Source organism: Scylla paramamosain, chromosome 35 (assembly GCF_035594125.1).
Source record: "Scylla paramamosain isolate STU-SP2022 chromosome 35, ASM3559412v1, whole genome shotgun sequence".
NCBI classification, from domain to species: domain Eukaryota; kingdom Metazoa; phylum Arthropoda; class Malacostraca; order Decapoda; family Portunidae; genus Scylla; species Scylla paramamosain.
Window position 1 is genome coordinate 7,665,689 of NC_087185.1, and position 26,538 is coordinate 7,692,226.

Below are 26,538 nucleotides of genomic sequence, written 5' to 3' on the forward strand. Positions count from 1 at the left end.
TTTAGTTCTTAAAGTATTTAATTCAGGTTGTTAGGGCCAGAGGGCTAGGTGTCCCCCAGCTGGGTCTTCTCGTAGTAGTGCGGTGCCAGTTCCAGCAGCCAGGAGGGTTCTATCACGGTCAGGTCACGCATGAAGGCTTGGGTGGTGTGCAGAACCTCGTGGTATATCACCCTGTGGTGGTGATGGTTGGCTTAGGTTGACTCATGTGAGGTTAGTGGTGCTGGTGGTGCATTATTATTATAGTCTGCTGCTACTACTACTACTACTACTACACCCACTACTACTACGACTAAAATAATAATAATAATAATAATAATAATAATAATAATAATAATAATAATAATAATAATAATATATCTCTCTTACCACTGTGGCTGGGGCAGGGTGTACAGGGTGGAGGAGGGGTGTATGTGAAGAGGCAGGGAGGTACGCACAGAGTGGTAGCAGCCGGAGTGGTGGAGGAAGGCAGCGCTGGGGAACAGACCTGCTGTGATGCACCTTCGGATACTCTCCACATTTCCTACATGGGTGAGAGCGGGGGACATGTCAGGGAGTTTGTGCCAAGCCTAAACTAGCCTAATGTACCCTGACCTAATTGTGCTGTGCAGTAAGGAGAGATGGAGTTTGTCACATTTATGAGACATGGGATAATATGAAGGAAAGTCTATAAACTGTTTGATATAAGGAAAAGTGTACAGCTTCCTCAAACTGAAATTTGGATGGAAAAAGAAACAATAGAGGCAAGCAGTGTACATCAACTGAAGAAAAAACTCAATAAATACAGAAAGAAGAATAGATAACAGAGGCAAGTAGTGTACATCAACTGAAGGATCATCAGTCATTTGGTATCAACTAATGGAAACACATCATGAATATACATATAAGAGAGGAGAGCTAAGAAATATACATCAATTGAAGGAAAGACTACATAAATACAGACAAAGATACCCTGACATCAGCACATCACTCCCTTCATTCTATAACCAGGTAAACACACACACAGGCACTCACCACCACAAGACTTCATTTCAACACCACACTGCATCAAGAGCCTCTCCATTCGCCCTCTTATCTCCACTGCACGACGCAATGCTCGGAAGTTGATGAAGTACCTGGAGAGGGAGAATTTGTAAAGTATTAAAATAAAGCACTCATAAAATAAAACAGAAAATAATAAAGAACACACAAAATAAAATGAAAACACTGACACTAAAACATAAAAAACACTACTAAAACACAAAGAATCAGGCAGCCATACCAAATCAAACCTAACCTAACAAGAAGCCAAAAGACAGGCACAATATAACAGACTCACCTCCCACACCACTTCGAGCTCTGGCCACTTCGCAGGTAACTCTTGTAAACATTGAGTAGAGTCAGTGTGTCCCCTTCCTTCACCTGGAGGAGATGGGAGACTTAAACAGGTGTACTACTATTATGGTTCACTTGGGTTAGGGAGTTCTTAATTAACTGCATGGATAAAACGTGAGATGGTATGCTTCCTTGTTAACTGAAGGTTGTTTGGACATGTTAGGAGAAGGAAGTGAGAGAAGAGCCATATATTTAGAGAAATATAGGAGTATGAGGTAGTTGTGAGACCAGTGTGTTGAAGCTGAAGAAGACCTGAAGACAACATATGGAGCAGAATATGACAAGGAGACGAGGTGGAAGACGAAGGACTGGTTCATAAATAACAGATGGGCAAAGATCAGTTCATAAATAACAGGAAACAGACAGGCAGAGACTAGTTCACAAGTAAAGTTGTCAATGGCTGAAAGGAACAAAGCCTGAAGCTGGTGAGTGCTCCTCAATCACTGGATGGTTTCTAGAGGAGCTTGTATAAATGCATGGATGACGATGATGGACAGAAAGTTTGGAGTGCTGAGGAGCTGCCTGTCTGCCTCAACTGCACTACACCTTCCATTTGCTACACTACCTTCTCAAGAAGAAATAACAACTTCACCATATCTTTACCTGAAAGTTACGCTGCCTGGCTCTAGCTATGTGGCGCTGTCCTCCTCTGGGGTCGATGAACACATTCTGTACTTGAAGCATGGCCACGATGGACAGGATCTCCTCAGAACATTCATGCTCTCCTGAAAAATAGATGGAAAGCTAGGTAAAGATTATATAATACTGCTTGGCCAAACAGAGGCTGAAAATCTGAGAGAACAAAAAAAAGGAATAAACAGAAAAGATCTACTATTGCAGGGACAATGAAAAACTGGATATTAATAGGATTTAAGTAAAAATCTACAAAGGGAAGATGCTTGAACTATGTATATAAAAAAAAAGTACAGCTTTCTCCAGTAGACTAGTAATGGATTAGAAGAGGTTATGGAGGCAAGGAATGTTCATCACCTGATGGAAAGAAAGACTGGACAAATATAGAAAGAAGAGGTGATAGAGGCAAGAATTGTATATCAACTGAATGGACAAACAAACAGGGTATAGAAACATCCCCACACTAGAACATTTCACTCCCTCTATACCACACACACACACATACACACACCTGACACCAGTAACATCTTGGCCAGCTGTGGAGGAAGGGGTAACTCAGCCATATTTTGTCCCAGGGGTCGTGTTAGCTGGCCATCTTCTCCTATAGCCCCTAATGCAAACAGTTCATCAAGGGCTGCTATGAGATGACTGGCTGGCGGTGGAGATGGAAAGTCAAAACGCAGCATATTATCTGAGAAGAAATGATGAGGGAACATGTGAGAGGGATGTAGGAGAGGGCATGTGAAAGGAATGCAAGAAAGGGGATGCTCTGAAATGAGTATGAGCTACAGAAAAAATAGATGGAAGGAAGCACTGGAATAAGAGAGACAGTATGTGCCAGTAATTAATTAAGGTAGTTCAGTGGCAGTGATATGTGCTCACCTGCCTCAACTACTGACTCAGTTTACATAGAGCATACTACTATTACTACTACCACTAACACTACTACTACTTACCTATCCCAAGAGCCATGAGGTTAAGCACAGCAGAGGACAAGTTAGTTCTGACCATCTCAGGAGGTGTAGCTTGGCTGAGAGTGGCAAAGTCCTCTTCCTTATACAGCCTGTGAGAATAGCAACAATACAGCCTGAGGAAATGATGAGCTGATTTTTTTTAAATGTGCTTTGGAGGGATGTCCAGTAATTATGTTACATTATACAGTAATTAGTACAAAATTATTTTCTTAGGCAGTAGCATGACTATATATTTGCATAGAGATAGATGCCCTTCAAAAGTTTGCATATATATATATATATATATATATATATATATATATATATATATATATATATATATATATATATATATATATATATATATATATATATATATATATATATATATATATATATATATATATATGATAATAATATTTATGTTTGAGATTCACCTGAAAACTGCACAGGCTCATAATGATGATTATGATGCTAATACAACAACAACAATAATACAAACACACACACACACACACACACACACACACACACACACACACACACACACACACACACACACACCTGTACACCTGGCCAGAGCGAGTGCGTCCAGCCCGCCCCGCTCTCTGATTGGCCGAGGCTTGGGAGGCTGGGACCACCACCAGTGCATCTGACTGCCCATTGAACCAGCGCAACTTGACAAACCCAGAGTCCACAACTGTCACAGGGTGGTGTGTGGCATGTGATTAGTGAGAATGTGGTGATGGCTTGGATAATGATGACAGAATGTGTGCTAAGGTATCCTGGAAGCCCCATCCACCGCCCCACCACAGTGTATGAAGCAACTTTTTGATGCACTCATTTCCCATCATTCCTACATTAATTTTCAGTCACCTTATCAGTTAGCTTCTGAGGTGTTTTCCTCTTAATATTAATAGGGAAACAATATTACAAGTATTAATCCTTCAGAACAAGTATGAAAACAAATTGAAGTCAGGTGAATGAAGTGTAGAACAGTTACTGGTGTCATCACCACCACCACACTCACCAAACACAATGCCTGGCAGGGTAATGGAAGTTTCAGCAAGGTTGGTTGCCACCACCACCTTCCTAACTCCCTGTGGCGGTGAGAGGAATGCCTGTAGCTGGTCACTGTTGTGGAGCGAGCCATGTAAAGGCCACACCTGCATCTTGCCTGCAGAAGGAAGAAAAGGGACTAGAGAAAGAAAATAAAAGAAGATATGAGAATAAACATGGAGGAAAAAGGAAGACAGAGAAGGAAAGGCATATAGACAGGCAGATAGATGGACAAAAAAAATAATGAAATACAGACTCTCTCTCTCTCTCTCTCTCTCTCTCTCTCTCTCTCTCTCTCTCTCTCTCTCTCTCTCTCTCTCTCTCTCTCTCTCTCTCTCTCTCTCTCTCTCTCTCTCCACCTACCTCCCTTCTCCCCCAACCTACTGCTTTCCTCCCTTAGGGCAGACACACATTTGTCCACCTCCTCCACACCTGTCAGGAAAACAAGAACTCCACCAGGACCTTCCTTTGTGTGGATTTTTAGAACTGTATCCACACTGCTTCGTACATAATCTGCAGCCGCCTCTGTGTGTATGTAGGAGAGAAAGAATGTTTTTATTTGTTATTTACCAATGTTTATCTACTTGTTTTTTATTGTTATCATTAGAGAAAATACAGAATGCATTATTATTCTTATCACTTATTATCATCATTATAAGTATCAAAACTTCCTTCCAACACCAAAAAGTTAAACTAAAAGCACACACACACACACACACACACACACACACACACACACACACACACACATTCAAACAAACACCAACCTTGCAAATAAAACACATCAACTGGAAAATTCCGCCCCTCCACTGACACCACTGCCGCTGTGTCCTTTGTCTTATCTTTCGTCGCATTGTGGTTGAAGAATCGGAAGAGCTGATCTGCATCTACTGTAGCAGATGACACAATGAGCCTAAGGTCCTTCCGTTTCCGCTGTACCTTCTTCAGCAATCCCAACAGGATATCCGTGAAGAGAGTACACTCATGTACCTCGTCAACCATAATGACACTGTACTGTGCAGGGAAGAAGTGTTACTATCGTTACTTTACTCACCTCCCTCATCTATCATCCATCATTAATATGTTGTACTGTGGGATGAAGTGTTACTATCATTATTTTTATTCCCCTCCTTATCTCTTGTTTATGATTTGTATGCTATACTGTGTGGTGAAGAAGTGTTACTGTTATAATTTTACTTATCTCCCTTGTTTAGCATCTATCATTATTATGTTGTACTATGTGGAGTGGAAAAGTTACTATCATTATTTTTTACATATCTCATCTATCATTACTCTGCTGATGTGTTACTATCATTATTTTTATATACCTCACCTATCATAATTATGCTGCAATATGAGATAAATAAGTGTTACTATCATTATTTTTATTGCCCTTCTTCGTCTATTATCAGTCATTACTATTACACACCTGCCGTAACAGTGGATCTGCCATCATCTCTCGAACCAGCAGTCCTTCCGTTACATATTTGATCTGCGTCACGCCCGGAGAGGTGCGATCGTCAAAGCGAATAGCATAACCAACCTCCCTGCCCAGTATCACATCACATTCCTCAGCAACTCGCTCAGCTAGGGTGGTGCAGGCTACACGGCGAGGCTCCGTTATGCAGATCATTCCGTCCTGCCCCCAGCCTGCCTCCTGGAGGTACTGTCACATAGAGAAATGTTATGAGAAGGTAATGATGAGAAAGGTGACTCAAAGACAATCTTGTGAGTCAAAAGGAGGCAAAGCTGAGATAGAACTTGAATTTGTGACAGAAACACACACACACACACACACACACACACACACACACACACATAGTCCTGTACACACTGTTGTGGAAAGAATTTTATGTTATCCTGTGATGGTAAGAGATATGACTCTATGACAACCGTGTGAGTCAAAAGAAGACACAAAAGGGAAAGAACTTGAAGAATTAGAGACAGAAACACACATACACACACTCTCCTGTAGACACTGTTTAAGAAAGAATGTTGTTATTCGTTGGTGGCAAGAAATGTGACTCTATAAAAACTCTGCAAGACAAAAGAAAGCAAAGCAGAGACAGAACTAGAAGGATCAGCATTGAACACACACAAGTACACACACCTGAGGGATCTGAGTGCTCTTCCCTGATCCTGTTTCACCAACGACAACAACCGTCTGGTAATTCTCAAGAAGGTAAAGTATGTGGCTGCGCAGTGAGAAGACTGGGAGACGCTGCCGTTGTGCCTGCAGACTCAGGTTACGGTTAGGGTTGAAGATGAAGGAGGTGCCACTGGTGGGCTCCACGTCACTGCGGTCCTCGGCGTAGTTGCTGTCGTCTCCTTGTGGTGGTGGTGATAGAAATGCTCATGATGGTGATGAGAGTGATAGTAATGACAATAATGATAATGGTAGTGCTGGTAGTAAAAAAAAAAAAAAAAAAAAAAATTATTGTAATAAGAGTGATCATTTTCAGCTACTAGGAAAGTGTTTGAATGAAAGGAAGACTAATTTCACACCCACCTGGCTTGAGAAATCGTCCTTTGAGAGACATCTCGGCAAAACGTACACGAACACATGAACAGGTCACCTGAAAAAAATAAATAAATAAAATAAATAAATAAAAAGCACATGGTAATTTATCAGAATAATAGTTTCCTGTAGAGAGTTTGCTGTCGTGTCGCCTCGCCTCTCAACTCTCACAACACACTCACAGTTCTCACAATACACTCTCAATACACTCATAACAAGCAAGTCTCATCCACACAACCCACCTCTCCCAAACTGCCGCGCCGCCAGCTGTGTTTACGTTTGTGTCGATCCGGATTCCGTCCCTGACTCACATCCGAACGATTTCTCAACGTTTTCAAAATGTCAAAAAAAAAAGTAAAGAAAAGAAAAGAAAAGAAAAGAAAGAAAAATCCGATCAACAATTATTTAATTTTGATTTCGGTAATTCTATATTACAACTCCATCTCCCCTCTTCTCCCCTGCGCCCCAACTTTTCAAACAAGCTTGGGAGACTTGGGAATCGGGGGTTTTGTGGGGAGATTGGTTGGTTGATTAATTGATTAGTAAAAAATAAAAAATAAAAGCGCCGCAGCATCGCCAAGTGGCCGTCGCTGTGAAGAATGTGGGGGAGGAATGCGATTCGTCCACTCGGGCATGCATTTAATCTTGCTCAGCAAAGCACTGTCTAAAATTAATAATTCAAAGTGGAATTTGTTCTTCTTTCAATTTCCCAAGAATTCTGAGAGGAGAGGTAGACTCGGAAGTTCCTCGATCCTTAATTTGTGTAATGTATCTGAGGTCTGTGTCATTGGGTTATTCAGGTGGCAGGTTATGTATCAGCCTAATGGTTACATGGCATTGTGATGGAGCTATTCATGGTCATTCCTTGAATCCAGCTCATAAGTTTTCATGTATTGAAGTGTGGTGTGATATCTTAGCAGCAGTGTGATATTCACAGGTGAGCCTGTGAATGCTGACTCCCTCACTTCTTAATCTGCTGCTGCTACTGGTGGTCTTTCTTCTTCTTCAACTAATGGTGGTGGTGGTGGTGGTGCTTTTGTGTGATTAAGCAAGCAAACAATGATAGGGTTTTCTCAGTGAACTGAATAACGTTGTCATGAATGCTTCTTCTTCCTCTGATGGTGGCGGTGCTTCTTCTACCTCTGGTGCTGCTTCTTCTTTTTCATCTTCTTCTTTTGATGATGATGATGGTGAAGCTTCTTCTGATGATGATGATGGTGCTGCTGCTGCTTCTTCTTCTTCCTCCTCCTCCTGACCCTGGCAACTACATGAACTACCTAACTAACCATATCCTATCCTATCTTATCCTATCCTAACTTAACCTAACCTAGCCTAATCTTAACCTGCTTGAGTCAGTCAGTTTGGTGGTGCTTCTCCTTCTTCCGATGGTGGCGGTACTTCTTCCTCTGCTAGCGAATGGTGGTGCTTCTTCTTGGTGGTGGTGGCGTGCTTCTTCTTCCTCTGCTGGTGGTGGTTGTGGCGGTGCTTCTTCTTCCTCTGCTGCTTATTCCTCTTCCTATGGTGGTGGTGCTGTTCCTTTCCCTTCTTCCTCAGTTGTTGGTGGTGCTGTTGCTTCTTCTTCTTCTGCTGATGGTAGTGCTGCGTCTTCTTCTTCCTCTACTGTTGCTGGTGCTGCTTCTTCTTCCTCTGCAGGTGGTGATGGTGGCGGTGCTTCTTCTTCTTCTCCTGCTGGTGGTGGTAGTGCTTCTTCTTCCTCTGCTGCTGGTGGTGATGGCACTTCATTTTCTTCTCTTGCTTTTTTTTTTTTTTTTTCTTCTTTTGCTGCTGGTCCTTCTTCTTCCTCTGCTGCTTGTAGTTGCTTTTGCCGCTTCTTCTTCTTCCTCTGCTGCTGATGGTGGTGCTTCTTCCTCTGATGATGGTGATGTTTCTTCCTCTGATGGTGGTAGTGCTTCTTCTTCTTCTTCTTCTTCTTCTTCTTCTTCTTCTTCTTCTTCTTCTTCTTCTTCTTTTTCCTCTGCTGCTGCTACTGGTGGTCTTTCTTCTTCAACTAGTGGTGGTGGTGGTGGTGGTGGTGGTGGTGCTTCTTCTTCCTCTGATGGTCAGGGTCAGATGCTTTTTCTTCTTCTGCTGCTGCTGGTGATGAAGGTGGTGCTGCTTCTTCTTTTTCCTCTGCTGCTGCTGCTGGTCTTTCTTCTTCTTCAACTAGCGGTGGTGGTGGTGGTGGTGATGCTTCTTCTTCCTCTGATGGTAGTGCTTCTTCTTTTGCTGCTGCTGGTGCTGGTGGTGGTCCTTCTTCTTCTTCCTCAGCTGGTGGTGGTGATGGTGGTGCTTCTTCCTCTCATGGTGGTGGTGATGCTTCTTCTTCCTCTGATGGCGGTGGTGGTACTGCTTCTTCTTCCTTCTTCTTCCTTCTCCTACTGATTTTGGCAACTACATGGACCACCAAACTAACTTTATCCTATCATATCCTATCCTAACCTATCTTTAACCTCCTTGAAGGTGCCTGAGGTTGTCAGGGTCAGTTCGGTGTTGCTTCTTCCTCTACTGGTGGTGGTGGTGCTGCTTCTTCTTTCTCTGCTGCTACTGCTTCTTTCTCTGTTGGTGGTGGTGCTGGTCCTTATTCTTCTTCCTCTGCTGTTGCTGCTGGTGGTGCTCCTTCTTCCTCTGCTGGTGCTGCTGCTTCTTCCTCTGCTGCTGCTACTGGTGCTGCTGCTGCTGCTTCTACTCTTTTTCCTCTGCTGCTGGTGCTGCTGGTCCTTCTTGCTCTGGTGCTGGAAGTGGTGGTGGTGGTGATGCTGTTGGTTGTGCTGCTGCTTCTCCTTCCTCTCCCTCTGCTGCTGCTTCTTCTTCCTCTTGCGGTGGTGGTGCTTCTTCCTCTGCTACTGCTGGTGATAGCGCTTTTTCTTCTTCCTCTGCTGCTGGTGGTGGTGGTCCTTCTTCTTCCTCTCTTGCTGTTGTTGGTGGTACTTCTTTTTCTGCTTCTTCTTCTGCTGTTGCTGGTCCTTCTTCTTCTTCCTCTAATGCTGGTGGTGATGATGGTGGTGCTGCTTCTTTTTCCTCTGCTGGTGGTGGTGGTACCTCTTCCTCTTGGTGTTTGATATGCTGCTACTGGTGGTGATGATGGTGGTGCTGCTTCTTCTGCTGCTGTTGGTGATGATGGTGGTGCTGCTTCTTCCTCTGCTGCTGCTAGTGGTCCTTTTTCTTCTTCTTCTTTCTCTGCTGGTGCTGCTGCTTCCTCCTCTCCTACTGCTTGTGGTGCTGATGTTTCTTCCTCTGCTGGTGGTGGTCCTTCTTCTTTTTTCTCTGCTGCTGCTGGTGGTCCTTCTTCCTCTGCTGCTGCTTATGGTGTTTCCTCTTCTTCCTTTGCTGCTGCTGGTCTTTTTTCTTTCTCTGATGCAGGTGGGGGTGGTCCTTCCTCTGCTGGTGATGAGGGTGGTCCTTCTTCTTCCTCTGCTGGTGGTGGTGGTGGTGGTGATTCTTCTTCTTCCTCTGCTGGTGGTGGTGGTGATCCTTCTTCTTCTGCTGGTGGTGGTGGTGATCCCTCTTCCTCCTCTGCTGTTGGTGGTGGTCCTTCTTCCTCTGCTGCTTCCTCCTTCTGACCCTGGTCACTACATGGACCTCCAAACTGACTATCCTATTCTATCCTAGCCTATTATTGTTAACCTACTCAGGAGAGTCAGTTTGGTAGTCCTTGTAGTTCCCAAGATGGGAAAAGGGATGGGGAGGGCAGCCCTCCCCTGGGCAGCTCCATCACCATACTGTGTGCTTCGTAGGCACACATGGTGATGGAATGGATGCACTTTGAAGTTTTTTGCAAGTTCTGGGTGGGGTTCGAACCCACGTTTCCCTCACGTCAGTCAATTTTAAAGCTCATCACTCTACCCACTGGGCCACGAGAACCCAACACACTGCTTGCAAAGTTGGCCTATTTCCGCATCTTTTGTTCATGTTAATAATATATAATGAAGAAGAAATGTCTGTTATGATGTAAATGTTTTTATAACAAGTCTTTTCTTATCTATTTTTTGTTTATTTTTATCTATTTATTTATTTTTATTTATTCATTTTTATTTAAGTTACTAGTGGGATTTGAACGCTGGCGTCCAACAGTCAATGTTCCCAAGTACTCTATCTTCTAAGAGTAAAAAACATGTATTTGAATACAGTATTTCTCTAACTGGTTCATCCCGCACCAAAAGTTCAATAGGAATTACTGCTGCCGATTTTAATGTGAACATTCGCATTCATAACGATAATAAGATATAATTAAGTATTGTGGACTTGTAGGAGTATCAATCATGGCATGAAAACAGTAGTGGGTGAGATTATAGAACTCTAGAGTGGTGGGGGTTCCTTGGTTCTGGAGCCTCCTGTTGGAACCTTTCCTGTGCGGCACCACCACTACACCATTACACCTGTCCATTCTGCAGCACGATAAGGACTCAACTCAGAGATCCATGGATTGATTTATTCGTAATTCACGTCGTCTCAACATAATCAATTTATATCATCCAAAAAAAGATGGGTGATTGTAGCTACAGCTTTAGTTACTGAAGGGAATAGCGGAATTGCACTCACGCTATCAAACTTAAACATAATGCATAAATCTATTATTTTTGCATCCAAATAATGTATAGTGAGCATGATACCTCGAGAAAAATTTGCTTACAAATGATGCGAGTAATGGTAAACTTACGCGAGCGGGAGTAATATTTCCCTCTAGGAGCTGGAGGCGCCAATGTCGCGGCGAGAGCAAAAATTTAACACTGAGTAGACAGACTGTCTTCTTAGTATACAGTCCTTGACTCAGCTGACGGACACCGAACAGTTCGGTGCCCGTCAGCTGAGTCAAGAACTCTGTATGACGAGTTCGGTCCGACCATGCTTCAAGCCCAGCCACCGCGATAAGGTGACTTCCCACAGCGAGTAGCGGGGGAAAGAAAATAGGTGAAATATGGAGTAAAAAAAAAAAAGAATCTAAGATAAAAAAAGTAACATTTTTAAGGAAATTTTCATAACGGACACTAAAGTAACCTAACAAGCGGGACCTCACCACCCCTGGACCCCAACCTTATTTAACCTCACCTAAAGGTAGGGCTTTGTCCCACCTGGAACACAACTCAAGGACATTAACCTAGCCGTTCCCAACTTAAGTAAGTTAACCTAACCAAGGTTAACCTAACCTAACGGGGGTGGTGACTTTCACATCTCTTGGACATTCCACTTAAAGGCACTAATCTAACCTAACCGACACAATCTAACTTTATCAGATATATACTTACAACGTCTGTTACACTCCAGACACTGCACAGATTGCGATAAAAAGCCCCACGAACACAAATTCTATCGCCGAATCGTTTGGAAAAAATGTAATTTTGCAGTATAATTCCAGTAATAGTATTTACACTCATTCCACTCGGTTACGATAGCAGCCATGTTCAATCTGAAGTTCACCTTCTAATTCAATTGGTTCCCTCCTGTCTACAGGATAACGAGCTGTCTTGGCATTGGCCAGAAATACGGATGTTATTAATAGATAATGGCAGAAAAGAACGTGGTCACACACGTCATAGTACATAATGGACTGGGGAGCATGCGCATTAGCACTCTGCCAGTAAACAAGCACACGAACGAACGCAGTTTGAGCTCAGCTAATGGAGTGGTACAGAGCTCGCTGGACTTACAAAAAATCCAAGACGCCGCACATTCTCAGAACTGTTACAGCCACATCAGACTCCTCCCCCAAAAGACTTACATTTACGGCAAGGCCACAGTGTGTCCTACATGACATAAATTTCGTTCGAACACCTCACCATCTATCCCGTGTGCCCTAACCTTTCTCAGGAGCCTCTGATGGGGTACCTTGTCAAACGCTTTACTGAAGTCCAGATATAAGATGTCATAACCATCACCATTATCTGCTGCCTCATACACTTTACTGTAAAAACTTAACAAGTTCGTCAGGCAAGACTTCCCCTTCGTGAAGCCATGCTGTGACTGATTTATCAAGTTAGTTTTTCTAAATGTTCGCTATTATTGACTCCATTATTTTACCTACAACTGAAGTTAAGCTGACAGGTCTATAATTTGACGTTATAGTTTTATATCCTTTCTTAAAGATACTATATCAGCCTGCCTCCACATTACTGGTACCTCATCTGACTCAAGTGATTTCCTAAAGACAGAAACTAACGGCTCACTAATAACCTCCTTGCATTCCTTAAGTACTCTGGGATATATTTCATCTAGTCTTGGTGTCTTGAACTTTTTAACCTATCTATCACCTGTTTCACTATCTCCTTAGTTATGGTAATATTTGTCAGCCTCTCATTCTCATCTGCTCTAAACATCTGTTCGGCATATCCTGCTTTCAGAATTTTACTATCTCCTCCCCAGAACTAACCAGCTCCCCATCTGCTGCCTTTAATGGACATATTGCTTCCTTATTCTTCGTCCTATATACCTGATAAAATCCCTTGGAATCCGTTTTCGCTTGACTGGCTACCTTTAATTCATAATTACTTTTAGTTTTCCTTGTTAACCTCCTGACTGTTCTAACTAATTGATAATATTGTGGTCTTAAAACCTCTTCCCCTGCCTTTGATCTCTTATATATACTTCTCTTCCGCCCTATATAGTGTTTTAACCTAACAGTCATCCATTTACGGTAATTTCTCTGTGATCTTATTGCTCTATACGGGATGTTTGCTAACTATCCTGTACGTAATTTATACAACTCAACTACATCTACTTTACCTAATCCTCTCATCTCGGTCCCTTCCATCCTCTTTCATTCCCTCGACCTCACCTCTCCCATATCAGCATGACCTGACCCTCCAACATATTCACACATATCTCCCCCCTCTCTCTCCTCCGACCCTTCGGGCACTTCTTTCCTTCTCTTGCCCTACACCCTCACACCTCACCTCTCTCTTCCTGCCTTATCTCTCTCAACTTCGTCCCGGACCTGACCTCACCCTGTATCCGTTGCCAGTCAACTCCTTGGAGGTACCTTTTTAATCCCTCAAAGTCTGCTCTCCTAAAGTCAGATATTTTACTAATGTTTTTGCTTCTAAAAGTTTCCTCCCATTTTAATTTGTACCTAATTTCCCAATGGTCACTATAACGTAGCTGTCCTACAGCTTCTACCTGCGTTACTGCTTCCTCCTTGTTAGTCAGAATTAAATCTAGAATATTGTTCTCCCCCTTGTGGGTTCTACGATTACTTGTTTTAGAAAATTATCCTGAATTACCTTAAGAAATTCATCTGCTTCCTTGTTACTTACCATCAAGCTCCAATCGATATTCCTAAAATTAAAATCTACTACAACACATACGTGACTGTACCTGCCTGCTCTATTTATTTCCTGCCATAGTGAGGTGTTAATTGTCGTTGTTGTACATGACACGGAGCTATTACAAAGAATAACCTTAATATCACTAGATACACATAAACATAATCATTGAAATGAGAGAGAGAGAGAGAGAGAGAGAGAGAGAGAGAGAGAGAGAGAGAGAGAGAGAGAGAGAGAGAGAGAGAGAGAGAGAGAGAGAGAGAGAGAGAGAGAGAGAGAGAGAGTAAAATATTTTTCAGGGAACCCAAACTCCCACCGATTCGAAATGAATAATAATAGGAAATTAATGTTGATTTTTTCTTACTTATTCACCAGTTTAAAATTGAGTACGAGACGAAAGAAGGAATGATATGAATTTCGTCCTAAGGGTGTTCATAGCTATAAAAAATATGCACGTATACACACACACACACACACACACACACACACACACACACACACACACACACACACACACACACACACACAACATATACATTTAAACTAAACGTCTTGTCGTGCTCTTGAGTTGCTGCAACTCGCTGTTAAAATAATAGATATGTGGTTTAATCAGTGGTCTTCCTTACCTGCCGAATGTTGGTTCAGAGAGAGAGAGAGAGAGAGAGAGAGAGAGAGAGAGAGAGAGAGAGAGAGAGAGAGAGAGAGAGAGAGAGAGAGAGAGAGAGAGAGAGAGAGAGAGAGAGAGAGAGAGAGAGAGAGAAAGAGACTTCTGAATTTCGATGTAACCTCAAATGACTTAATGAAGCTAAAAATCCACATTATTACCATTATCCTTATCAGCCTCTACGATTGCACTACGGAACTAAATCTTCCACCACTTTTTAAACTAAAAGAAAATTTACCCTTCCTCCATCCTTAACCACTTCGGCAGGAAAACTCAAACAAATTCTACCTTTACTGCCTTATTTTCGTTCACTCTACTAACCATCAACTATCTGTCAAACGCATGATAAACCTTTCATTCTCTAGTCTACTTTAACACCAACAAACCCACACCTCCACACCAACACTACAGTACCTTCAAGCGTCCCACAACACAAAGGAAGAGAAGGGGAGACACACAAGAGACATCCCTGGAGATCCTTCAGGGCTGTGTATCCTGCCCTGAGGAGTGACGGGACCCGCCGCCTCGCCCTGAAGTTATGACAGAGGGGAGAGTACGGGAGAGGAGGGGAGAAGAGAGGCGTCAACGTCCCCGTCAGGAAGTTGGTCCGGAGGGAGACGCAGCAGCATCCGTGTTCAGATGTCGGGGTCTTTGTTCCAGGAGCTTTTATCCCACCCGAAGACGCGGCGACGAGTGAAAGAGAATTCCCGGGAGATATTCAGCCGCACACTGCATGGGAAGTCACAGGATGATGGTTTCTCCTCTTGTTCTTCATTATATTACTCCCACTCCTCCTCCCCCTCCTCCTCCTCCTCCTCCTCCTCCTCATATTCCTCGTTCTTTTTGTTATCGCTTCTTCTTTTCTTTTAATCATCTCTCTTCTCGTCCTGCTTCTCGTAAGTCGGTAAAATACATCCTGCACCTCTTGTTCATTATTACATTACTCCTTCTCTTCTTCCTCTTATATTTCGCTCTATTGTCACAGCTTTCTCCATTTCTCTTAATCTTGTTCTCTCTCTTTTCGCCCGAGTCGTAATTCAGTAAGATTCATTCCGTTCCTCATGTTCTTCCTACAATGACTCGTCCTCTTTTTGCTGTCCCTCCTTATTTCATTATTATTTATTTGTATTTTCCTTACCCTGTTTATCATTCCATTTTCATCGCTTTTGTTCCGTTTCTCATCCTATTTTCTCTCCCTTTTTTTCTTTGTTTCTCTCTCTTCTCGTCGTTTTCTTATGGTTACCGCATCTCCCCCATTTCTCCTCGTTCTCTTCACATCACTTTCCTCATTCCGCTCTCTCTCTCTCATCTCCTTCTTCTACAGTTACACCACCTCCATTCATCCTCCTCCTACTCCTCCTCCTCCTCGTTCTATTCATACCCTTCCTATTCATCCTATGATCTCTCCTCATCTTCCTTCAGGCACAAGCACAAGTTTAGAATACACTTGTGCGGATAAGCCACGCCCCTGCACCGTAACTCCACCACTAGGTCTTGCTTCCCGCTGCCACACATCACCGCTGCGCCGCCTCCTCCGCTACACCGCGTCCGTAAAGCTCCCGAAGGCGGCGCAGGGAAGGTTACGTGTGTGGGTGAGGGGAGAGGGAGGCAGGAGGGAAGGGAGGCAGGAATGTGAGATCTGTTTGCCTGGTTTAGTTTAGTTTGCATTCTTTCTTTACCTTGCGAATCTTATTTCACGTTGCTGGTGGTGGTGGTGGTGGTGGTGGTGGTGGTGGTGGTGGTGGTGGTGGTAGTGGTGGTGGTTTTGTTGGTGATTCTCTCTCTCTCTCTCTCTCTCTCTCTCTCTCTCTCTCCTCTCTCTCTCTCTCTCTCTCTCTCTCTCTCTCTCTCTCTCTCTCTCAATAATGTTCGTTTACCGAGCTTTTCATTGGTTTTCTTCTCGTTCGTATCATCTGATGTTATTACCGACTTTCATAGATTCCTATACACACACACACACACACAATATGTCACGGTATTCCAGGGTAAAAAAAAAGGAAAAAAAAAGAAAAAAAAAGGAAAAAAAGGAAAAAGGAAAAAGGAATAGAATAGAATTTCAATTTACATCTGCATATTCCATCAAGCTGATCAGAGTGCGGAAAAAGACAATTTGGTGGTAATTGGCGTAAAGCAGATGAAGGGAGGGAAAAAGTGATTCTCCTGAAAGTGTTCTCCGTAACTCGCTAATTCTGACCGCTGAGTCTGCCTAAGTTTTCCCATCAAAACAAGACCCCTTCCCTCCCCAGTGACTCCCTATTCCTCCCTTTCCACCTGTCCTCTTTCTCTCTTGCTCTTGTTCTCTTATTTCTAATTCTCTTCCTCTTGTTCCGTCTCTCCACGCAGACAAAACTCAATTATGACGATATCCACACATCCGCCTCCACCTCCTCCTCTTCCAACTCCTCTTCCACGTCATTCCACGCTTTTCACTCTAATTTTCCTCCTCCTCCTCTTTCTCCTTTCTCCTCCTCCTCGCTTTTCTCTCATCTCTCCTCTACTTCCCTTCCTCCATCTATTATTTCTCGCCTCTCCACCTACACTTCACTCCCCACTCACCCCTCCACCACATTCACCACACACAAAATCACCTCCACCAGTATCCACATGAGCCAAGCAGCGCCACTAGCCACACTTGGTCTATATGACATCCACACACCTCCACCACTACAGCACATCCACGGCTCCACCACCGCCGCCGCCCCACGCCGCCACATCCTCGCCTCTAAGAAATGTGGCGGGTTCGTTGGGAGGACGATAAAATGTTAAGTATATGTTTCTCTATAAATATTTTAAGTTAATATCTTCCGTCCAGTTTACCAAGAGAGTTCCTCGCACGTACATGCCTTTAGTAGTAGTGGTAGTAGTAGTAGTAGTAGTAGTAGTAGTAGTAGTAGTAGTAGTAGTAGTAGTAGTAGTAGTAGTAGTAGTAGTAGCAGTAGTAGTAGTAGTAGTAGTAGTAGTAGTAGTAGTAGTAGTAGTAGTAGTAGTAGTAGCAGTAGTAATAGTAGTAGTAGTAGTAGTAGTAGTAGTAGTAGTAGTAGTAGTAGTAGTAGTAGTAGTAGTAGTAGTAATAGTAGTAGTAGTAGTAGTAGTATCATTACCATTATAATCATTACCATTACATAAAGACAATGCAAAGTGGAACAAATGTGTCTTCCTCTAACACAAGAGGTAATTTATTTTTCCTTACAATTTCTCATATATATATATATATATATATATATATATATATATATATATATATATATATATATATATATATATATATATATATATATATATATATATATATATATATATATATATATATATATATATATATATATATATATCCCATCACATTCCCACTTTCCTTCCTAATCTTGCCTTTCCTCCTCGTACTACTTTCCCTCTATTCTTCCTGTCACTACTACATTACTCTTCCTGTCACCTTCACTCTCATATCCACTTAGCCCTGTCTTTTCTCTTCACGTTCGCTTCCCCATTTCCCCTCCCTCAACCACCTGCCCCATGCGCCCCTCTCCTTCCCCTCCCTTGGTCTCTACTCTCGCTGCCATGTCGTGTTTGGCGTCGCTCTAATAACCAATTTGCCAGCCTTGTTTTGGGGCAAAGCTGCACCCTGTCGAGCCATGAAATTAAGGCTGTGAAAATACCCGAGTTTTGCGCCGCCACTCCGTAACTGGTGGGCGAAGCGAATCGAGGTGGCAAACGTGACACACCTGCACTTGACACACCTGTAGTAGTCACCTGTGCTTTTCACCTGTTTCATCAAATACATCCACATTAAACTGAACTCATTTTAATTTACTTTATCATCGTCTATGTTTTATCTATCAATTTCATATTAATTTCTACTCAGATGCATATAACTCATCCATTTTCATCCACTCGTTCATTATCCACCACATCCTTTATCCATGAGGTTATTCACCGTCACACCTTTTCGCCTACATCATTTGCACCTTTTTGTCTCACACACCTGTTACTCAGCTACTCATCCCGTGCCATAACTGTGCTTCATCCACCCCTGCCCTCAATTTCCGCTCCTGCCTCACCTCCCTGCCTTAATTTGATCTCGCTCACCTGTTTTACACCTGTGTCTCGTTTTCCGGCCTGCTCCCCCTCCCCCATCCCCGCAACACACACACCAATATTTCGCACAAGGGAACATCTCTCACTACCTTACCTGAAGAGAGAGAGAGAGAGAGAGAGAGAGAGAGAGAGAGAGATACACTTGTTTAGGAAATATATGTTCATTAGCAAATGGCTCCCGAAATGTGATTAGTGACAAGGAAATCAAATACGATAACAAAACCAAATAAAGACACTGACTGAAAACAGCATGAAAATAGCATACACACTATACATCCAAAGAAAACACACACACACACACACACACACACAAAGAGAGAGAGAGAGAGAGAGAGAGAGAGAGAGAGAGAGAGAGAGAGAGAGAGAGAGAGAGAGAGAGAGAGAGAGAGAGAGAGAGAGAGAGAGAGAGAGAGAGAATCACCCAACTCACACCGAAAAACACGAAAGAAAATAAACAGAATAACAATAAAATACAAAGTAAAAATACAAAAATAAGCATAATAATCAAGATAAAGACACAACGTCCACACTTCCACCTCGGACCCGAAAGATAATAATGATAATATGTACAAAGGTGAAGTTACGGGAGAGTTGAGGCCATAGAATCACCAAGGCCAGGTAGAAGGACTGATTAGATTGGAGTAGCCTTAGAAATTCCCTCAATCCTCGGCGACCTTGACTTGGAATACTGAACAAGTTCCCCCTTCAGAGGAGTGAGAGGGAGAAGGAATTCAATTACATTTTAATTATTTCGCGGTATAAGTGGATGAGGAACTGGAGGGTGATGCAGGAGAATTGGATTACTGAGGCGCGGGTGTACCTAGAGACAGTAACACACACACACACACACACACACACACACACACACACACACACACACACGCACACACACACGTCATATCATCCCAGGCCCTGATACAAAATAGCTTCCTGTCAAAACGTCACCTCGTCTCCGTGAACTCATTCATATGTATGACGCTAATTTCAAGTTTTGTATTAGTGAGCAGGGTCACAGGAGTCTCTCTCTCTCTCTCTCTCTCTCTCTCTCTCTCTCTCTCTCTCTCTCTCTCTCTCTCTCTCTCTCTCTCTCTCTCTCTCGCAGCTATATTTAACTTCCCTTGTTCGCTACACAACATATCTTTCTCTTCCAGATGAACACCAGTCTCTCTCTCTCTCTCTCTCTCTCTCTCTCTCTCTCTCTCTCTCTCTCTCTCTCTCTCTCTCTCTCTCTCTCTCTCTCTCTCTCTCTCTCTCTCTCTCTCTCTCTCGCCATCCCTGCCTCTTCTTCATCGCCAGAATAATGTCACCCTTTTTATCATCTTCCTGACGAGGCGCCGCGAGGGGGCAGGAGTCGAGACAGGACGCCACGCCCCTGGAAGACACATGACCCGCTCACCCTCACTCAATCTACTTCAGGGGAGTGGATAATGGATATGCAAGTGTGGTTCAGGAGCTCGAAGTACAGAGGACTACGAAGGGTTGAGAAATTATACCAAGCAGCATCAGAGTTTTTAGATCCTGCTTATATTACTTTATCATACGTTAGGTTGGAATAAGTTGTGATAGGATTGCTTAGATTAGATTGGGTTAGATTAAGTTGGGTTAGGTTATGTTGGACTCGTATTCTTAAACGTTTTTGGCATTAATAAGGAGTATTTTTTAAAGGTTACAGAGATTACATTTAGAGCCTTCCTATATTGTTTCACTACATGATAGGATAGGGTAGACTATGATAGGATAGGATAGGACAGGACAGGACAGGAGCGGAGAGGAAAGGAAAGGAAAGGAAAGGAAAGGAAAGGAAAGGAAAGGAAAGGAGAGGAGAGGAGAGGAGAGGTTAGGATTGGTTTGGTTGGACTAATTTCTAAAAGCTTTTGAGTATTTTCAAACATCATAAAGGTGATAAATTGAGTTCTTGCGATTTTTTATAATTAATGATGCAGCATTCTTGTCAAACTATCACAAGAATCATGAAAACATCCGTGAAAACTTGAATAACTACAAACACATCCTGTCAACGGAAGTCAAGGTAAGACGCACACACACACCATAGCAAGGTTGCTCCCCATCATCCCATCCCTCCAGCCTCCAAGTGTTGTGATTAGAAAAATGACTGGTGGGGTGAAGCCTTCGCCTTTATTTCCTACATCTCTCATTTTAAATCTTCCAGTAGCTCATCACAGTCTCGTAAAGGGCCACAAGTCTGCTGCTGTTTACTCTCCCTCTGTGGCCTTCATACAAGTCAGCTGCGTAAAAAAGAATAACGCAGTCTTCCAAACAGGACGCTCGCTATTATTTAATATGCAGTCTCTATTAAGGTGGAAATCGCGCCAGCACCAATATTAAGGTGGGAATCGCGGCAACACCAAAATCTAGGCTGGTAAAAAGTACAACGATTAAAAGAGCCTCGCGTATGTAATTATGGAAATTTCACGTAAGCCACTCTTGTGTTGACTAAGAGGAAATTCCCGAGTTAAGCCACTAATTGTCTGCCAAGTGCGACGTCACTCCGCAATGAAGTCTTGGCTGGAAATAACCCACGCTCACTCTTCCACTGTTGAGTCTCGTCTGGGAAAATAAACGAGTGGAATGCGTCACTGCGGGAGGAATTTATTGGTGAAAAGCAAGTATTTGATCAATAGGGGGTGGGAGGGAAGGCAGCTCAAGGTAACGCAATGTCAAGCAATTGGTTCATTATCTTAATTAGGTTGGGAAATTACAAGTATACAGGCGCGCGCGCGGATCAGTTTGAAGCATTATCGAGGCCACAGTCAATGCACTCCTCGCCGCCATGTTTAAAGCACCACTCTGCTCTGTCAGTCGTCTAGTGTTTCCAGTAATAATCTTTATTTCCAGTTTACTTTCCTTCACGGCAGACTAAACAATCTTGTCAACAACTATTTATAGCTGCACCCTGCTGCACTCCTCTGCAGTGGACCTGCCTCCTGTTCTCCTGGGATTTAACTGCAAAATTCGTATATCAACTCTTGCATCATTCACTTTCATGGAGGCTGGCATGCTGTATCGTCTGCATTAATTCTTTCCCTCCTGCCAAATAAATGCCGCCGAGACGAGCGCCTCTTGTGTGCGTGTGTGTGGAGAGAGATTCCAACCCACACCACCACTTAATGAAGAGGATGGAGGCAAAAGTCGTCTCATTTGATCCTTCCTTTGACTGCCTTTCATAGAGTGTGCCGCAATGTTGCTTCTCTTATTATATTGTGCAGTGTCCATGGTTGCTGGTCTCCTGAATGTGCTAAGTGTGCTAAGTGAACAAGCCTCGCCCACGTCTCTTCCCTATTGACGCTATGTAAGATTTACTCTGCAAAATCATTTTAAAATCGTCAGTCGCGTGTACATTTCGCTATATTTGCAAACTCACAGGGTCAGTGTTCTCTTGGGTCTGCTAGTGTGTGTATGATCCTTCACTTTCTTTCTAAATTTGTCGTGAGTTTTATATACATTTCACTCATACAGGAGTTAGCCAGCATCTTCGCTCCACTTCATTCACAGGTAACCTCAGGAGCACGTTGCCTCGCTATTGTTTTGTGATTTTTCCCATAGCGACTCATTCAAGACGTCCCTGGTAACTGAACAATATGTTTTAGAGACTTTTGCTTTCTCTCTTTAATCTTGATTTTTCTTAATATGATGCGTAGTTCTTGTCCTTTGGTTGCGTTGGATAATAAAAAAGTATGAGAGAGAGAGAGAGAGAGAGAGAGAGAGAGAGAGAGAGAGAGAGAGAGAGAGAGAGAGAGAGAGAGAGAGAGAGAGAGAGAGAGAGAGAGAGAGAGAGAGAGAGAGAGAGAGAGAGAGAGAGAGAGAATTAATATCAGCTCCAGCCAAGTGATGTTTCATAAAAAAAATAAAAAAATAAAAAAAAATAAAAAAATGTAAAAAATGGTTGCAAATTGGTTCACCACTCAAAGTGATGCAACTCCTCTTCCTTGAGCTTAGTGTAGCGTGGGTGTTTAATTGTTCCAAGAATCACACCTGGCTGAGAAAAAGAATTTACTCGGCGTGCTTCTCTTTGTTCTCGTGTGTGTGTGTGTGTGTGTGTGTGTGTGTGTGTGTGTGTGTGTGTGTGTGTGTGTGTGTGTGTGTGTGTGTGTGTGTGTGTGTGTGTGTGTGTGTGTGCGCGCGCGCGTGCGTACGTACGTGCGTGCGTGCGTGCGTGCGTGCGTGCGTGTGTGTGTGTGTGTGTGTGTGTGTGTGTGTGTGTGTGTGTGTGTGTGTGTGTGTGTGTGTGTGTGTGTGTGTGTGTGTGTGTGTGTGTGTGTGTGTGTGTGTGTGTGTGTGTGAGGAATGAGCAAATGAAAGGCGGGTACTATGTTGATATTAGTTGTCAGTTATCCTTTATTTCTCTTCTGATTAATTCTAACTGTAACCTACTCATCTATCTATCCATCCACCTATTTATCGATCAATCTATTCTTTGTTTATCTTTATTCAACTTGCCTCGTGTATTTACTACTCTAATTCTTATGATCTGACTTCAACAATACACCGCTGTTCTGTTTATTTCTGTAACACCTACGGATGTCTCTACCTCGTAAAACTTTTTCACTGTAACATTTCGCTCACGACGGGGAAATGCTTGCCAGGTGACAGCAGTGTTGTGGAGCAGTAAGAAAATGATGTGAGAGAACGAAAAAAAAAAAAAAAACAGTTGATGCGGAAAAGTAAGCTAACCATCTTTTTTTTCTTTTTTTTTTGGGGGGGAGGGTTGGAAAGATGAGCGTTGTATTTTCCCTTCATTTTTCACTAATTTTCTCTATCCTGCACCTCCCACTCCTCTTTTCATCAACATAATCCTCCTCATCCTCATCATCCTGGATCCACTTCTCGTAAAACACAAAAACGTACTAACTTTGCTCCCCAATTTAACTTGCTCTCTAAACTACAGTCTTAAATCACTTCCTCTGTTTATCAGGAAAAAAAAAAAAAGAATGTCCGAGTTCTATAATTCGATAATCCCATTTTCTATGAACCTGACAGCGCTTCCAGAAAATAATTGGGGATTAAGAAAGTAATTAATGTTCTAATGATGATTTCATCAGCAACATCCAACCAGTTTTCTTTCTCGTTCATGATCTTCCCTAATGATGATTTACGATTTTCTCCCTTCCACACTTTCCTTTACATCCTCCACTTCCTTCACTTTCCTTCATCTAACTCTCTTACCGCCCTCACTTAACTCTTTAATTAACTTGCTGCCTCACACCTTTCTTTACTTTTGACTTTACCTGCTGCACACTTCCTTCCCTCCTCACCTCCTACCCTCCACTTCTTAACTGTCCCCCCTCACTCTCCCCTTCTCTTCTCTCCCGGCATTATTACTCCTTCCCTCCCTCCTTCCTTTCACTTATAAATCATCCACATTCCGTTTTTATTTTTTCATTCCTCTTTTAGCTTCATGCTTCCATCATTTACTCATCCACCTTTCCTTTCAACTCACCTCTTCCTCCTTTACCTTGTTTCTTTACCATCTGCCTTACACTTCTTTCCTTCTTTCATTGCTCTTCTAGCTGCATCCTTCCATCATCATCAACCTTTGTTCCCTCCTCACCTGTTCCTTTCCTCCATCCCTCCCTCCTTTTCTTCACTCCTTAAACATCCACCCTCCTTTCTCCCATCTTTCACTTTTCCCCAGGCTCTACTTCTCCATTCATTATTCACTTTCAGCATCCGTCACTCATCAACCACTCCTCTCCTCGTCACTCGTCCCTCACTCCACACACCTGTACCACTTCTCCCCAGCGGCCTCACACCTCAGCACGCCTCTCGCTCCCTTACCTCACAAAGGGTTAAGTCTCCCCTCTTTTCCACCTCACAAAGGCTGTGTGTCAAAGGTCCCCAATATCGCCCTCTGCCCTAAGGCGCTGGAGGGTCCTGGAATGCCTGGAATGAAACACAGCCTCCATAGTGGCCCGGCTCCTTAAATAAGCCCACCTGGAGTCCTTTGAAGGGTCCGGACGCTATTTACCTACAGCGTTGCTACTAATGGGGCGTTCTCGGCCCCTTAGTGACCCTCTGAAAGCTTGTTTTACGATATAATTTTAGTCGTCCCCCTTCAAAGACAACGTATTACGCACAGAAAACGGGCGAATAAGTAGCTCCTGTTCAAAGGTTGTCCCAGAAACAGGGAATATCAGTTTTATGCTAATAATAAGAAAAAAATATTTATTAAGTACCAATGCTAAGCGGTGAGGTCAAGCGTTATTCATTGCACGACATAAGCAAACTGTTGTCCAAAAAAAGGTGAAATATCAAATATGAAGTTTGTTCATTGATAAAGAAAATATGTACGCAGTAAATGGAAAAATTGTGGAGGACAGAAGTTACTCAAAATACAAATAAACATACTAATGTCAAACAGAGGGAAAAGGTAATTGAAAGTTAATAAACGAAATCAAGAAAAAAAATCAAACGGTCAAGTGGAATTATTCATTTTACAAAACAAGCTCACATAACTCCTACATTTTGAAAATTAAGCAAAGAAATTAAACTGAAAATGAAAATACATCTGTAAATTAACAAGTTAAAAAATGTAGATCACATTACAAATGACAGAAAAGTCAGGTCAAGTTATGCATTGTATAAAAAAAAGGTAAAATAAGAAGAAAAAAAAAAAACCCAGCTAATATCCTACACCCTGAAGTGAAGCTAAAACTCACCTGGGAATGAAAAAGACAATAGCAGTCATTTTTCATTAGCGCGGCAGAAGAATCACCTCCGCGCCTAATGAATCCGACTCACCGATCACATAAAAGAGAACCAGAAATTAAAAGTTCCATTGTGTGCCATGAAATTCCCCTCAAAATTCTCTTTGTACGTAATGTTCGGCTTTCATTTACAATTCAGTGACCAATACGAGGGCTTACATTTCTCTCTCTCTCTCTCTCTCTCTCTCTCTCTCTCTCTCTCTCTCTCTCTCTCTCTCTCTCTCTCTCTCTCTCTCTCTCTCTCACCATCAAATATACCACCGGAATTTCTGTCTCTGATTCACATGCTTGATAAATTCTTCCAATGTTGAGAGTTAATGAAAAAAGAGAGAGGGAAGAAGAGAAGAAGAGAGTGGAAGAAGAGTCGAAGGGAGGGAGGGAGGGAGGGAGGGAAGGAAGGAGGGAGACACTCATTGGAAACTCAGTAAATGTTGGGGATAAGAAGTGGATTTGTTGAGGCTTGGAGGAAGGAAGTGGAGGGGAAGGAAAGGCGGGAAGGAAGTAAGATGTAGCATGGGAGGGGAAGGGAGGGGAGGGAAGGGAAGAATGAGGGAGAACGAGTGGTCGGGAGGAGAAAAAGCTGAGGTTCTTATCTGGAATGAGGAAACGCAGTGTAATAGAGAGAGAGAGAGAGAGAGAGAGAGAGAGAGAGAGAGAGAGAGAGAGAGAGAGAGAGAGAGAGAGAGAGAGAGAGCAGATTAATCAGAGTTTGGCAGCCTCGTTAGGGCCGCTTCCTGTCGTGGCTCCAAACTTTACACTAGCTCTCTCTCTCTCTCTCTCTCTCTCTCTCTCTCTCTCTCTCTCTCTCTCTCTCTCTCTCTCTCTGAAAGTTTCACCAACAAACATGTCACTTTCGATATTAAGGATTAGGGGAACCACCAAACAAACTCACGCCCTCATCCCCCACTGAAGCAAAAGCAATCATAAATACACACACACACACACACACACACACACACACACACACACACACACACACACACACACACACACACACACACACACACACACACACACACACACACACACACACACACACACACACACACACACACACACACACACACACACACACACACACATTGAAAGGAGACCAATCTTTACCTGCAGGCACATGACAAAGGAAGAACACCTTGCACAACAAATCAGTGAAGCAATATATATATTCCAACAACGAAACATACAAATGAATAGGAAAACATGTAGGAGGATGACACATGACTCACCTCCTGCCCCCTTCCTCCGTAGATCATTTCACACAGGTAGT

The 26,538-nt window shown here is 42.9% G+C and overlaps 1 protein-coding gene across 2 annotated transcripts; it reads right to left on the minus strand.

Moving 5' to 3' along the window:
* Positions 1–26,538, minus strand: LOC135090616 (probable ATP-dependent RNA helicase DHX35). 2 transcript variants are annotated; one of them, XM_063987528.1, is made up of 15 exons: positions 26,498–26,538; positions 6,526–6,592; positions 6,127–6,344; positions 5,446–5,682; positions 4,784–5,030; positions 4,380–4,541; positions 3,988–4,134; positions 3,522–3,657; positions 2,961–3,067; positions 2,516–2,695; positions 1,975–2,096; positions 1,316–1,398; positions 1,012–1,112; positions 367–520; positions 1–171 (listed from the first exon to the last, which is right to left on the minus strand). In XM_063987528.1, exons 1-15 carry the CDS (start codon positions 26,522–26,524, stop codon positions 45–47), a joined length of 2,115 nt encoding a protein of 704 aa, XP_063843598.1. In that variant the 5' UTR covers positions 26,525–26,538; the 3' UTR covers positions 1–44. The 2 variants fall into 2 exon arrangements, with proteins under 2 accessions (XP_063843598.1, XP_063843599.1); XM_063987529.1 differs by lacking the exon at positions 26,498–26,538 and adding an exon at positions 6,777–6,858.

Excerpts from the sequence above, each read along its gene's own strand:
- LOC135090616 (XM_063987528.1), bottom strand. The coding sequence starts at position 26,524 with ATGATCTACGGAGGAAGGGGGCAGGAG. Across the intron at positions 2,097-2,515 it reads CAAGATGTTACTGGTGTCAG|GAGAGCATGAATGTTCTGAG; the intron begins GTGTGTGTATGT and ends TCTATTTTTCAG. Across the intron at positions 521-1,011 it reads TGAAATGAAGTCTTGTGGTG|GAAATGTGGAGAGTATCCGA; the intron begins GTGAGTGCCTGT and ends TCACCCATGTAG.